Source organism: Chiloscyllium punctatum, chromosome 35, assembly GCF_047496795.1.
Source record: "Chiloscyllium punctatum isolate Juve2018m chromosome 35, sChiPun1.3, whole genome shotgun sequence".
Lineage (NCBI taxonomy): Eukaryota > Metazoa > Chordata > Chondrichthyes > Orectolobiformes > Hemiscylliidae > Chiloscyllium > Chiloscyllium punctatum.
Genome location: NC_092773.1, coordinates 15241559 through 15256793, shown reverse-complemented (window position 1 = coordinate 15256793; position 15235 = coordinate 15241559). Strand labels below are relative to the sequence as shown.

At 42.5% G+C, this 15235-nt stretch overlaps 1 protein-coding gene across 1 annotated transcript in view; it reads left to right on the top strand.

The window, feature by feature from the left end:
* LOC140459682 (inactive carboxypeptidase-like protein X2) overlaps window positions 1-15235 on the top strand; it is an 80565-nt gene that overhangs the window by 50528 nt on the left and 14802 nt on the right. Inside the window, exons 11-13 of the mRNA XM_072554040.1 lie at window positions 3126-3210; window positions 5149-5293; window positions 14522-14604. Coding sequence (XP_072410141.1) covers window positions 3126-3210; window positions 5149-5293; window positions 14522-14604 — 313 coding nt within the window. The remainder of the gene's footprint in view (window positions 1-3125; window positions 3211-5148; window positions 5294-14521; window positions 14605-15235) is intronic.

Below are 15235 nucleotides of genomic sequence, written 5' to 3'. Positions count from 1 at the left end.
GATCGTCCAATCACTTGTTATCTAAATTTTTAATATACTATAAATAACCAATCCCAGTGGCCTTCCATGAGTTACAGGTTGACATCCTGAAAAATGTGCCCCTTTTCATTGGTTCTTTGTCTTCTGTTTGTTCGCCAAGCTTCTATCCATGTTAACTGAATACTCTGAAGACGATGGGATCTTTGATTTGATTTATTATCATGATACAGTGAAAAGTATAGTTTTGTGTGCTAATCAAACAAATTGTACCTTAAGAACATCAGGGTAATCAAATAGAATGCAGAATGTAGTGTTATAACTCCAAGAAGGTGCAGAGAAAGATCAACTCTCATATATGACAGGTCCGTTTGTAAGTCTGACAACAGTGGGCAAGTAGCTGTTCTTGAATCTGTTGGTATGTGTTTTCAAACTTGTATCTTCTGCACGATGGAAGAAGGTGGAAGTGAGTCCAATTTCTGAAGTCGCTGACATTGAGGGAGAGACTGTTGTCTTTCCATCATGGCACTCAACTCTCTTTCTCGTTATTCTTTGTGATCCAACCCACGATGGTGGGGTCATCAGCAAACTTCTAAATGGAGGTAGAACTGAATTTGGCTGCACAGTCATAAGGAGTACCGTCATATTATTCAGTAACCTAATGTGTGGTACTGTATCAAATACCCGTTTATCAATCCTGCTTGTTACCTCCTCAAAGAAACTGTATTAAATATGTCAGGCATGATTTCTCCTTCATTAAGCCATGCTGACTTTGCTTTATTAGAGTATGTTTCTAAATGCTCTGCTATTGCATCTTTTGCCTTTTCCAGTGACAGATGTTCTGCTAATTAGCCTGCAATAATCTTTTTTTTTCTGACTCCTACCTTTTGAGTGAAGGTGTTACATTGGTAGTTTTGCAATTGGGTGGAACATTTCAAGAATAAAAGGAGTCTTGGAAGATTATTTTCAGAGTGTCCACTGTCTCTGTAGCTGATTGTCAAATGCTCCTGTACTTGAAGAGCTTCTTGACACTTGTCTCAAAATGCTGCCACAAAAATGCTTTGTCAGTGAGCAGATATTTATTTTTTAACTTGCAGCTTCCAATTCGTCTCTTGCCTCAACATACTTTTTCTAATCACTTTATATTTTATGAATCTCATCAAAACAGTTACTGTTAAGATTCTCAAATTTTCTGTTGTTGGTAAGCTCTAAACATGCATATCTACTCGTCCTACATAGTCTTCCCCTTTCTGAATTCCCAAAGCAAAATTCATCAGAATACCTCCTAAACTTCCTCTTTCACCAGGATGTCAATGTTTTCAATCATTAATTTCTCTCTCCTTACAATGTTCAACCTTCTAAAATCCTAATTCATAATTCCTTGTTAACTCATAACTGTAATATAATCTTTACAGTTATATTATTTCTTGTGGTTTTAACCTTTCTAAGTGCCTTCCCAATCTTCTGATTTCCCACTGCTCTTGGCCACTTTATAGGATCTCTCTTTTTCTTTAATACATTTCCTGACTTCCTTTGTCAGCCATGGCTGTCTAATCCCTCCCTGGATAATCTTTCTTTTCTTGGGGATGAACCTCTGTACAGTGTCCTTAATTATACCCACAAACTCAGGAAGGACATACTGGCACTGGAACGTGTCCAGCGGAGATTCACATGGATGATCCCTGGAATGGTAGGTCTAACATATGGGAACGGCTGAGGATCCTGGGATTGTATTCATTGGAGTTTAGAAGATTAGGGGGAGACTTAATAGAGACGTACAAGATAATACATGGCTTGGAAAGGGTGGATGCTAGGAAATTGTTTCCGTTAGGTGAGGAGACTAGGACCCGTGGACACAGCCTTAGAATTAGAGGGGGTAAATTCAGAACAGAAATGCGGAGACATTTCTTCAGCCAGAGAGTGGTGGGCCTGTGGAATTCATTGCCGCAGAGTGCAGTGGAGGCCAGGACGCTAAATGTCTTCAAGGCAGAGATTGATAGATTCTTGTTGTCTCGGGGAATTAAGGGCTACGGGGAGAATGCGGGTAAGTGGAGTTGAAGTGCCCAGCAGCCATGATTGAATGGCGGAGTGGACTCGATGGGCCGAATGGCCTTACTTCCACTCCTATGTCTTATGGTCTTATAATCTTTACAGTTATATTATTTCTTGTGGTTTTAACCTTTCTAAGTGCTCTGCTGTTGCATCTTTTGCAAGTTAGGTAAAGGGACAGTACAACGACATCTAGGTGTTCTTGTACATCAGTCAATGAAAGCAAGCATGCAGGCACAGCAGGCAGTGAAGAAAGCTAATAAATAGTATGCTGGCCTTCATAACAAGAGGAATTGAGCATAGAAGCAAAGAGGTTCTTCTGCAGCTGTACCGGGCCCTCTTGAGACCGCACCTGGAATATTGTGTGTAGTTTTGGTCTTCAAATTTGAGGAAAGACATTCTGGCTATTGAGGGAGTGCAGCCTAGGTTCATGAGGTCAATTCCTGGAATGGCAAGACTATCTTACGTTGAAAGATTGGAGCGACTGGGCTTGTATACCCTTGAGTTTAGAAGGCTGAGAAGGGATCTGATTGAGATGTATAAGATTATTCAAGGATTGGACCCTCTGGAGGCAGGAAGCATGTTTCCTCTGATGGGTGAGTCCCGAACCAGAGGACACATTAAAAATAAGGGGTAGGCCATTTAGAACAGAGTTGAGGAGAAACTTCTTCACCCAGAGAGTGGTGGGTGTGTGGAATGCTCTGCCCCAGAAGGCTGTGGAGGCCAAGTCTCTTGATACTTTCAAGAAAGAGTTGGATAGAGCTCTTAAGGACAGTGGAATCAAGGGTTATGGGGATAAGGCAGGAACAGGATACTGATTGAGGATGATAGCCATGATCATAATGAATGGTAGTGCTCGCTCGAAGGGCAGAATGGCCTACTCCTGCACCTATTGACTATAGTTTATTTCCTGAGCAATCTAGTTTATTAATTTAACAGATGTAACCCAACTTTATGCTATCTGACTGTTCTTTAAAAGTACCTGACAGTCAAATAACAACTGAACTAAATTCATGCTATCACTCTGCAGTAAAGAATTGAAAGCCAGTGATCACTGAAAGCTCTTTGGAACTAACAACTGAAACTCTTCTTTTTGACAGCAATGACTGGGTGAGTTCATTCTATGTGCAATTCAGCAACGACAGCCGTACCTGGATGACGTACACAGATGGATATTATGATTGGGTATGTCTCTCAGGAATTCAAAACATGTGACTTGGCAGTCTTACTCACACAGTGAGGACAAAAGAATAATATAGAACTAAAAATGTGTAACGTACTGACACATATGGGATTGGGCACATAACCACTATCTAGTAGGAATAAATGGATACAATCATATGCAGTGACAGGTGTGATTTAATACATCAAGCACAGTGACTGGGCATCACACACTAACAGCTCCTGGGAATGAATCATATCAACAGCAAAAACTGAATATATGAAGAGATGGACATTAGCTGTTGTCAGATTTTACAGGCACATCCTGACTGAAGGTGTATCCAGAAGTTGCAAGATATTCTATGTTATATATTATGTATCACGGATAAGAACTATGACTGGGTATGTTTCACATAAAAAGACAGATACAATTGAAACTGACATGCTGATGTGTCATTTGTTCATGGATTTTACATCCAGGTATTTTTTATTATCAAATTAAAATATCCCACAATAAATAGCCCTTATTCTTGTGGCTTTTAATAATGCAGAAAATAAATTATAAACAATAGACAATAGGTGCAGGAGTAGTATCCCTCTTGTATATTTTATCCTAACCGCAAAACATACCCCAGTGATCCAAGAATTTAAATCCTTGCTTCCTGCATCAGTTCCCCAGCCACACATTCAAGTCCAAAAGATTCAACTTGTTCCTGACAGGTATATCCACTGGGGTCTCTTGCACTTGTCTCCTCTCTGCCTTCCTCATCGTCTTCTCCCTTCTACTCTCTTCTGGTATGGTCGGTGTAATAACCTCGCTGAAAGTCCTGTCCAGAAAGATCTCGTTCTCTCGGATGAGCCTGAGGTCATTGAGTTCTTTCATCAGTGCTGCAATATCCTTTGTCAGAAGCTGAACGTGTACATACTTTCCAGTTATATGAGCCAGATACACCAGAGTCTTTGACCTCCCACATCATGCACATAGCACACTGAATCAGCTTGGCAGTCATGTCTTCACCCTCTTCAACTGTGGCATAATCACTTCACTCAATTGCAGAATTCTTTGAATGTGGAACAAAGCCAAATGGGGTCAAAAAAGCTCCAGGTTGAATATGCAGTCTGGCCTGAGTTGGTTAATCTCAATCTGGACGAGAAATTTATAATAGAGAGGATCAGATTTGACAGTCCTGCAGTCTCAAATCATATCGTCCCACAAGGGAAACATAGTTTTTGTATGAGATTTAAAATGGAAATACTTAATCATGGGACTAACAGAGTTTCTGATCAGAGTATTTTATGCTTCATTATATCAGTCTGTACTGTTTCATGAGCACCTCAGCCTTTGAGGAAACATACCAGAAATAATACAGAAATGTTGACTGATGCAAGCAGGTGTTTTTGTGCTCACCTGTAGGATGTGGGCATCACTGGAATTTATTTTCTGTCCCTGGTTGTCCTTGAGAAGGTAGTGGTGAACTGCATTCTTGAATTGCTGCAGTCCATGTGCTGTAGGTAGACCCACAATATCATTAGGGAGGGAATTCCAGGGTTGTGACCCAGCTACATTGAAAGAATGGTGATATATTCCAAGTCAGGATGGTGAGTGCCTTCGAGGAGAACTTGCAGTTGGTGGTGATCCCATGTATCTGCTGTCATTTTTCTTGATGGTAGTGGCCATGGGTTGGAAGGTACTGTCTGAGGACCTTAAGCGAATTTCTGCAGTGTATCCTGTCAATCATACACACTGCTGCATCTGAATGTCAGTGGTGGAGGGAATGGATGTTTGTGGATATGGTGCCAATCAAGTGGGCTGCTTTGTACTGGATGGTGTCAGGTTTCTTGAGTGCTATGGGAGCTGGACACATTCAAACAAGCTTTTGTATAAATGAATTTTCCATACAGAATTAGTAAATAATTTAGAATAAACAGTGATGACTAACTGATACCCTTCCATTTCTGTAGCTATTTTATGGGAATGTGGATACTGACACTCCAGTTCTGAATGAATTTCCAGAAACCGTTGTTGCTCGCTTCATCCGAATTAATCCACAAACCTGGAATGGAAGTCTGTGCATGAGAATGGAGGTACTCGGCTGTCCAGTGTCAGGTAATAATTTTCTCACAGGCAAAGGCAATATCATGTGTGCACTGCAGCATTTTGGCATGTGTGATGCATGTATGTGTTATTCCTATGTGTTCTACAAAACACATATTGCATGGCTGTCTTTACTGTGTGTACTACATATTAAACAGAATACACAGATAAATGTTTACTCTGTACTGTCTTCAAGACAGCTGATATGTGGTTGCTGAGCCGATTGCTTTCCAGATTCCTGCATGCATCCTTCTGGAATCAGTGGATTCCGCAGCAGATTACATGCTGCAGGACAGTTTCAACTGATTGGTGCAATGCTGAGCAGTCTGTGAGACTTGATGCTTGAATTTTGATTTTGTTTGCTAGGAACTGGCTGTTGAGTTCTTGAGAAATCTCTTCTTGGTTGCAGTAACTGGCTCCATTTCACTGACAGAAGCCTCAAAGTCATCATTATTCTGATTTTCCTGCATGTATAGATTAAGTGCAGAGTGAGATGGTGTTGCACAGATGATCCCACTTCTGATGCCACACTCTGGCCTCATGCATTGTTTTCTGAAGAGATCATAATGAAGAAATTGAGGAACTACTGAGTTTCGTCTCTTGAAGACAAAGATAGGAACCATCACAAGTATAAGAACAAAGCAAGGACAACAGTTGCAAGCCAAAGAAAGGCTGAACAGCTCACAGTTCAATAACCTCTAAGACAGCTCACAATTCAGCTGCTTCACAGGAATATTGTGCATCTGCTGGCATGACAGAAAGCTGAATTTGGGGGTCCAGCAAGTTTGCTCTCTTGATCAGCTGCGACTCTGTTGGATCAGTCACATCAACCAAAAAGGATGGCGGCCATGACCTCAAAGAGCCAATCAACACAAGACCAAGAGATTACCCTTATCCACAATACAGGGATTTTGCAAGGGAAATCTCAAATTAACAGTGATCCAAGTTGATGCATGGGAAGTTGAACTGACTGGAGAGCCTGGAGACAAGTAGTCAAGAAGGGAAAAGCAGAGGACAAAAGAAATGAACAGATGGCAGCAAAGGAAGCCAGCAGGAAGGAATAAAAATCAATGAGGAGAAAGTGAGGACTGCAGATGCTGGAGGGCTCCTGATTAAGGGCTCTTGCCTGAAACATCTATTCTCCTGCTCCTTGGATGCTGCCTGACCTGCTGTGCTTTTCCAGCACCACAATCTCGACAGGAATAAAAATCAGTCAACCTCAAGCCAGTTTTATCAATTGTGAAGAAGGGACTGCCACTCATAAATTAGCATCCACAGTCACAACAAAAGTGCTCAATCCACAAATGACACACAGCCTGGGCACAGTCCATTGTTTCTCAAAATAGATGGATGCCCAAGTTCAGTCACTATCCTGTAAAATTTGAATGATTAACATGTCAATGTTAATTCTGTGAGCTGTACGAGTCATCTGGAAGTGCTGGTGTCAGCAGTTAATAATTTACATTGAATTGAAGTTCGAAATGCGAGACTCTGGCAAATGCACATCTATTATGAAAGTAAGATTTTATCTTTCAAAATGTTCCAATCCAGTGACTGTACTGCTCATTTAGACTCTCCAAATGATCTGTCTCCAAATCCACAGGGATCTTGATCAGTACACGAGGGAGAACGAAATGGAATAGTATGCAATTGGGGTTAGGTGAGCAATATCTAACCCGATGCATAAATGCCCACATCGACCCATATGGACCAATGGGCCTGTTTCTGTGCAACAGATCTGAAGTTGATGTCTGTTTCAGTAGCAATTCCAAGATCACAGGACAACAGCCTTGACTGAACTATTTGTGAGCTGGCTGCCTGCAGTAAGCGATCATAAGTCCAGAAGATGGCAGAGCAAAAGTAGGCCATTTGGTCTTTTGATTCTGCTCCATCACTCGATTTCATGGCTGACAACAGATAGATTTAATTTCACTGTCCCACCTTTCCCCAGAAGCCTTGATTCCCTTATAGATGAAAAAGCTATCTATTGCAACCCTGAATATAGTTTACAACCCAGTCTCAATAGTTCCCTGTGGTAAAGAATCCCAAGACTCACTAACCTCTGAGAAAAGACATTATCCTTATCTCTGTCTTAAATGGTGACTGCTCACTCAGAGATTATGCCCTCTAGCCCTAGGTAGTGCCACAAGGGTAAATAATTCATTGCAGCGACCTTGTCAAGACCCCTTAGAATGTTGTATGTTTCAATAAGGTCTCCTCACAACGTCAAAGAGTACAAACTCAACTAGTGTCTCGATTACTTTTTCTCTTGTGATAACTGTTATGTTTATTTTTATCCCTCCTTTTGCCCCTTGATTACTCCGTATTTTGGGGATGGAATGATTGTCTTCTACCAGGAAGACCAAGGGCCATTTCCTGGTTTCCCATTAATATTTTCTCAGCCTCATTCTCTCAGGGGTCTATTGATTTCAGCTCTCTCATTTTCATATATTTTTACAAGCTTTTCCTCTCTGTTGTTATATTACTGGCCAGTTTGCCCTCATGAGTGCTTTATGGCAGAGGTCATACAATTACAGTAAGCCAGGAAGCATGTTTGTCCAATTCCCATTCAAACATCGCTCCTTTCAAACCAAAGAAAATAAACTGGGAGTTACTCAAGTTAGACCTCAAATTTACCTGGACTGTCTCAGACCCCTCCCTCCCTTTCCTAGACCTCTCCATTTCTATCTCGGGCGACCGAATCAACACGGACATTTACTATAAACTGACCAACTCCCACATCTACTAGACTACACCTCCTCCCACCCTGCCCCTTGTAAAAACGCCATCCCATATTCCTAATTCCTTCGTCTCCACTGCATTTGCTCCCAGGAGGACCATTTCCAAACTGAACAACCCAGATGGCCTCCTTCTTCAAAGACCGCAATTTCCACCCACATATGGTTGACCATGTTCTCCACATCTCCTCCACTTCCCACTCCTCCACCCTTGAGCCCCGTCCCTCCAATCGCCACCAGGACAGAACCCCACTGGTCCTCACCTACCACCCCACCAACCTCCATATACATCGTATCATCCGTCGTCATTTCCGCCACCTCCAAACAGACCCCACCACCAGGGATACAAGACCATAAGACATAGGAGCGGAAGTAAGGCCATTCGGCCCATCGAGTCCACTCCGCCATTCAATCATGGCTGATGGGCATTTCAACTCCACTTACCCACATTCTCCCCCTAGCCCTTCATTCCTTGTGACATCAAGAATTTATCAATTTCTGCCTTGAAGACATTTAGCATCCCGGCCTCAACTGCACTCTACGACAATGAATTCGACAAGCCCACCACTCTCTGGCCGAAGAAATATCTCCGCATTTCTGTTCTGAATTTACCCCCTCTGATTCTAAGGCTGTGTCCACAAGTCCTAGTCTCCTCGCCGAACGGAAACAATTTCCTAGCGTCCACCCTCTCCAAGCCATATATTATCTAATAAGTTTCTATTCGATCTCCCCTTAATCTTCTAAACTCCAATGAACACAATCCCAGGATCCTCAGCCGTTCCTCATATGTTAGACCTACCATTCCAGGGATCATCCGTGTGAATCTCCGCTGGACACGCTCCAGTGCCAGTATGTCCTTCCTGAGGTGTGGGGACCAAAACTGGACACAGTACTCCAAATGGGACCTAACCAGAGCTTTATAAAGTCTCAGTAGCACAAAGGTGCTTTTATATTCCAACCCTCTTGAGATAATTGACAACAGTGCATTCGCTTTCTTAATCACGGACTCAACCTGCACGGTTACCTTTTGAGAATCCTCAACTAGCACTCCCGGATCCCTCTGTACTTTGGCTTTATGAATTTTCTCACCGTTTTGTATTCTTTTTTCCGAAGTGCAAGACCTTGCATTTGCTCACATTGAATTCCATCAGCCGTTTCCTGGACCACTCTTCCAAACTGTCTAGATCCTTCTGCAGCCTCCCCACTTCCTCAGTGCTACCTGCCTGTCCACCTAACTTCGTATCATCAGCAAACTTCGCTAGAATGCCCCCAGTCCCTTCATCCAGATCATTAATATATAATGTGAACAGCTGCGGCCCCAACACTGAAGCCTGCGGGACACCGCTTGTCACCGGCTGCCATTCCGAAAAAGAACCTTTTATCCCAACTCTCTGCCTTCTGTCAGACAGCCAATCCTCAATCCATACCAGTAGCTCACCTCAAACAGCATGAGCCCTCACCTTGCTCAGCAGCCTCCCATGTGGCACCTTATCAAAGGCCTTTTGGAAGTCTAGGTAAACCACATCCACTGGGTTTCCCCAGTCTAACCTACTTGTACCTCTTCAAAGAACTCAAACAGGTTTGTCAGGCATGACCTCCCCTTACTAAATCCATGTTGACTTGTTCTACTCCGACCCTGCTCTTCCAAGAATTTAGAAACCTCATCCTTAACGATGGATTCTAGAATTTTACCAACAACCGAGGTTAGGCTAATTGGCCTATAATTTTCCATCTTTTGTCTTGATCCTTTCTTGAACAAGGGGGTTACAACAGTGATCTTCCAAGCATCCGGGACTTTCCCTGACTCCAGTGACTTTTGAAAGACCTCAACCAACGCCTCCGCTATTTCCTCAGCCACCTCCCTCAGAACTCTAGGATGTAGCCTATTAGGGCCAGGAGATTTATCAATTTTAAGACCTTTTAGCTTTTCTAGCACTTTCTCTTTTGTAATAGCAACCATACTCAACTCAGCCCCCTGACTCCCTTTAATTGTTGGGATATTACTCATGTCTTCCACTGTGAAAACTGATGCAAAGTACTTATTAAGTTCTCCTGCTATTTCCTTATCTCCCATCAGTTTGAAGTAGCCCAATGTCTACTTTTGCCTGTTGTTTGTTTCTTATGTACTGAAAGGAACTTTTACTATCATTTCTAATATTACTGGCTAGCCTACCTTCATATTTGATCCTCTCCTTCCTTATTTCTCTCTTTGTTATCCTCTGTTTTTGTAGCCTTCCCAATCTTCTGATTTCCCAGTGCTCTTGGCCACTTTATAGGATCTCTCTTTTACTTTGATACATTTCCTGACTTCCTTTGTCAACCATGGCTGTCTAATCTCTCCCCGGATAATCTTTGTCTTCTTGGGGATGAACCTCTGTACAGTGTCCTAAATTTTACCCACAAACTCCTGCCATTTTGGCTCTCTTGTCTTCCCTGCTAGGCTCTGCTTCCAGTCTATTTTCGTCAGTTCTTCTCTCATGCCCTCATAATTACCTTTATTTATCTGTAATACCATTACATCTGATTTTGCCTTCTCTCTTTCAAACTGCAGATTGAACTCTACCATATTATGGTCGCTGCTTCCTAAGTGTTCCCATACTTTAAGATTTTTTATAAAGTCTGGTTCATTACATAGCACTAGGTCCAGAATAGCCTGCTCCCTTGTGGGTTCCATGACAAGCTGTTCCAAAAAGCCATCCTGTAAGTATTCCATGAATTCCCTTTCTTTGGATCCACTGGCAACATTATTTACCCAGTCCACCTGCTTATTGAAGTCTCCCATGATCACCGTGACCTTGCCTTTCTGACACGCCTTCTCTATTTCCTGGTACATGTTGCACCCCGGTCCTGACCACTGTTAAGAGGTCTGTACATAACTCCCACTATGGTTTTTTTGCCTTTGTGGTGCCTCAATTCCACCCACACAGACTCCACATCATCCGATGCTATGTCATTCAGTGCCATAGATTTAATTTTGTTCTTAACGCACAAGGCAACCCCGCCCCCTCTGCCCACCTCCCTGTCTTTTCGATAAGTTGAAAACCCTTGGATGTTTAACTGTCAGTTCTGACCCCCCTGTAACCACGTCTCTGTGATACCTACCACATCATAATCATTCACGATGATCTGTGCCAGTAGTTCATCTGCTTTGTTACGAATGCTACGAGCATTCAGGTAAAGTGCCTTAATGCTAACTTTCTTATCATTAGAGATATTGGAAGTCATAAGACGTCCTCAGTTATCCTTCCTTTTTGCAGCATTTCCAGTCTGTCTCAAGTTTAAATCTGCCTGCACATATGCTATCCTGCCACTTATCTTTCCATTTAACTCCATACTCCCTGTCGCTTTCACTTTCCCTTCCCCCTTAGCCACGTGTTTACTTCCCTAATTTTCTTATCCCTATGCCAATTGGCACGTGGCTCGGGCAGCAATCCGGAGATTATGACCCTTGAGGACTTGTACTTCAATTTCCTTCCTCGTGCTCGATAATCCCCAAACAGGTCCTCCACCCAAGTCCCAACGTGGACCAGAACAACTGGATCCTCCCCCTCCCACTCCAATATCCTTTCACGCCGGTCAGAGATGTCCTGCACCCTGGCACCGGGTAGACAACACACCGTGCGAGACTCCCGATCCGGCTTGCAATGGATACTATCTGTCCCCCTAATTATAGAATCTCCTATAACAACTACTTGTCTTTTTGCTCCCCCCTCTTGAATGGCCTTCTGCACCATGGTGCCGTGGTCATCTGGCTCATCCTGTCCAGAGCCCTTTTCCTCCCCTCCCGTATTGGCATTCCGAAAAGACCACTTCCTCGTCAGGTCCACACCCCCACCAACCCAACCTCCACTCCCGGCACCTTCCCCTGCAACCGCAAGAAATGCAAAACTTGCGTCCACACCTCCCCCTTTACTTCCCTCCAAGGCCCCAAGGGATCCTTCCGTATCCTCCACAAATTCACCTGCACCTCCACACACATCATCTATTGCATCCGCTGCACCCGATGTGGCCTCCTCTATATTGGGAAGACAGGCCGCCTACTTGCGGAACGTTTCAGAGAACACCGCTAGGACACCCAGACCAACCAACCCAACCACCCCATGGCCATGCTAAATTGCCCGCAGTGTTAGATAGGGGTATGGGTGGGTTGCGCTTTGGTGGGTCGATGTGGACTTGTTGGGCCGAAGGGCCTGTTTCCACACTGTAATCTAATCTAATCTAATTTTCAACAGTTACTCAAGTTACCCATAACGGAAACAATTATATTTGTGCATCAGCAAAACTGCTCCTTATTCCATTGCCTGTCTTTTGTTCATCACCTTACACATGTATCATGCATGCAGGTTGTCAGTTTTTCCTCCAGCATCTGCTGGTCAGAATTATATACTCTGTAAATCTGTTTCAAAATATTCTTAGTTAATTGTTCTGATATACACTATTGTCTTGGACAATCTCTTGAGATACATTACCTGTGTGTCGCAATGCAATTCTTTTCTGTATATTTGACTGTGGCATCAAGGTTCATTTTTGGGTCGAAGGTCAGACCTTTTCTGTATCATTGTGTTCATTTGCTCGTGGCTTCGAAAACAATGAAGCCTTTTTTGCCATATTTAGAATTATTCGTCCAAGTTCTCAATTTGCTTCTGCTGAGATGTGTGACTTTCAAGGATGCACCTGAAATTCCAGATCATAGAATCCCTAAAGTGTGGAAACAGGTCATTCGGCCCAACAAGTACACACCAATCGTCCAAAGAGTAATCCACCCATACTCATCCCCTTAAGCTATTACTTAACATTTACCCCTGACTAATGCACCTAACCTACGCATCCCTGACACTACAGGCAATCTAACCTGCACATCTTTGAATTGTGGGAGGAAACTGGAGAACCTGGAGGAAACCCACTCTTCAGTCCGAGATATCTTTTTATTGCAAAGGGCTTTCAGGGTAAGAATCATTCCAGCACAGGGCCTCCACTCAGGTCCATGAAGCTCATAATTTTGAAGTAAACATCAGTATCTGACTGGGGTTTTGTATTTGTTTGATGCGGTCATTCTGCTGTCTTCATTGTAATAGCTATAAACCATTTTCCACCTTTAAAATTAATTTGCCAACCTGTTCAAGAGATTGAAATGTGCCAATCTTTGCTTGACATCTCTTCTGTACTTCGACCTGATTTGTCGGACCATCTGTCCAACATCTCAAAAGCAGTTATCACGGTTGGCTTTATGAATTTCCTTCTTCCAAGCTAAACATTTGTGAGCAAACTGTTTAACTTCTGAAAATAAAAAATACTGTTTTCTCTCTGCTGGACCTGCTTTGTCTAGGTTTTGCACTACGACCTCTGCAATTTGTATTTCCACCTTGAACTTTCTGCTGTCCGCTTTGTGGAAACTTGTTGTTTTTCACCAAACTATTGCACTTGAATAGTTGAAGCGATTTTTCAAAATAGTGCAGAGTTGCTGGCTGCTATCCTTATTGTTGACAAACTGGCCAGTTCTCCCAGGTGTGGTAAGCTATTGACTTAAAAACTCAGAGATCATGTGAGTTTATAACTTCTTTGAGTCAAATTCTGTTCCATCGACCGCCACACTTTACTGCTCCTCGAATGCCGACTGAACTGCTGTGCTCTTCCAGTCCCATTAACCAGAGCCACGCTATCATAGTCAGGCCTTAAAAGCATGAGATAATTCTATCCTTGATGAGATCATACTTTAGATGCCTGATTTCACATGATTCTGCAAGCTGTATTAACGTAGTCAATAGGCTCTTTTACACTTGAATGTTGAATACATACTGTTGAAATGTTACATTCAGTTTTGGTTCAAAGCATGCATTCAAGTTTTTCAATGTTTCTACCATCTTTTATTTTCTTTAGAGAAATTTCAGATGAAATATGCTTCATCGCTTTCATTTATACACTTTCAATTTCAACTGGCATCAAGAGGAAAATTTGTCACCATTGTGTTTTAGTCAGCTTTCAGCTGGAGCTGTTTTCTTGGTTCATTTTGTGGGGCTTCCAGCAACTTTCAACAGCTCTGAATGTTCACATATTCTTTAGTAGCTCTGCTTGTGTACAGTTTATTCAGGGTCAATGTCAGCTCTACCCTGACACCATGTTACAAGCTTACAGAACCACAGTCTTGTTTGCACCGAGTCCTCAGTCAACAGCTTGTTCGACAGCTGCCTGCGCCAGTGTCTCATGGCAGAGATCACATGACTACAGCAAGCCAGAAAGCACATCAGTCCAATTTTCATCCGAAGAGCAACCTCTTGGGGAATGTACTGCATTTGAACACACTTCTTTTAATCTCATCCTTGTATCTTCCAGTGTTAATTTCCCACCTTTTCCTCACATTACAAATGTCCCAACCAACAAAACAACTTTCTCCATTTTGCTGCTCAGTATATTTTTGAAATGTTGTAAATCAGATTTGGTTGTACAAATTGCAGTTATCATTGCACAACTGAAAACTATAAAACTTGCTATGCCTCTCTCCCAGATTCCAATCAATATGAACCCAATGAACTGAGTCCAGAAGAAGGTCTTGATTTCAGACATCATAACTACAAAGATATGCGACAGGTATGGCCAATGCAGTTTGTACCAGCTCAAGGCATGTTCAGTCGTACTGTAGTTCATAGACAACAGCAGCTCATTTTGAACAGTGAATTTCAGTTCTCAAGGGAAGCATTTAAAACAAATCATTCTACTTCTTGCTTACATGCATTGCCAGATAACTGTCCAAATATTGAATTGTCTGTGTCCTCTATTTGCTTCCTGCTTTCCTCCTCAATTTTCTGTACTCCTTAATTTGGTATTGCCAGCAAATGTTCACAAGAATTCCTGCATGACTCTGCTTAATCAGTTAAACATTGCAGATAAATTGTGTTGGACAGTATGTGTGCTCCTTTGGAAAGAAACAAAATTGTTCACCAGATCATGGTTGCATATTTTGAACAGGTCAAGTAATATTAGCGATTAGGGAAATGTAAAGGCATTTTATATGTTTTTAAGAGGAAGTCAAAACCATCGGGATACTTTGAGGTGGTCGAGTAGTCTTACAGTACAATTTGATTTGGTTCACGTCACACTACAGGTGACCCCAATGCATGATACACGCTGCCTCTCGCATACACACGCACACACTCCTACAGACTCATACACTGACGTGGACCCTCTCTTATACACAAGCTCTCACTCATACGCTTACACA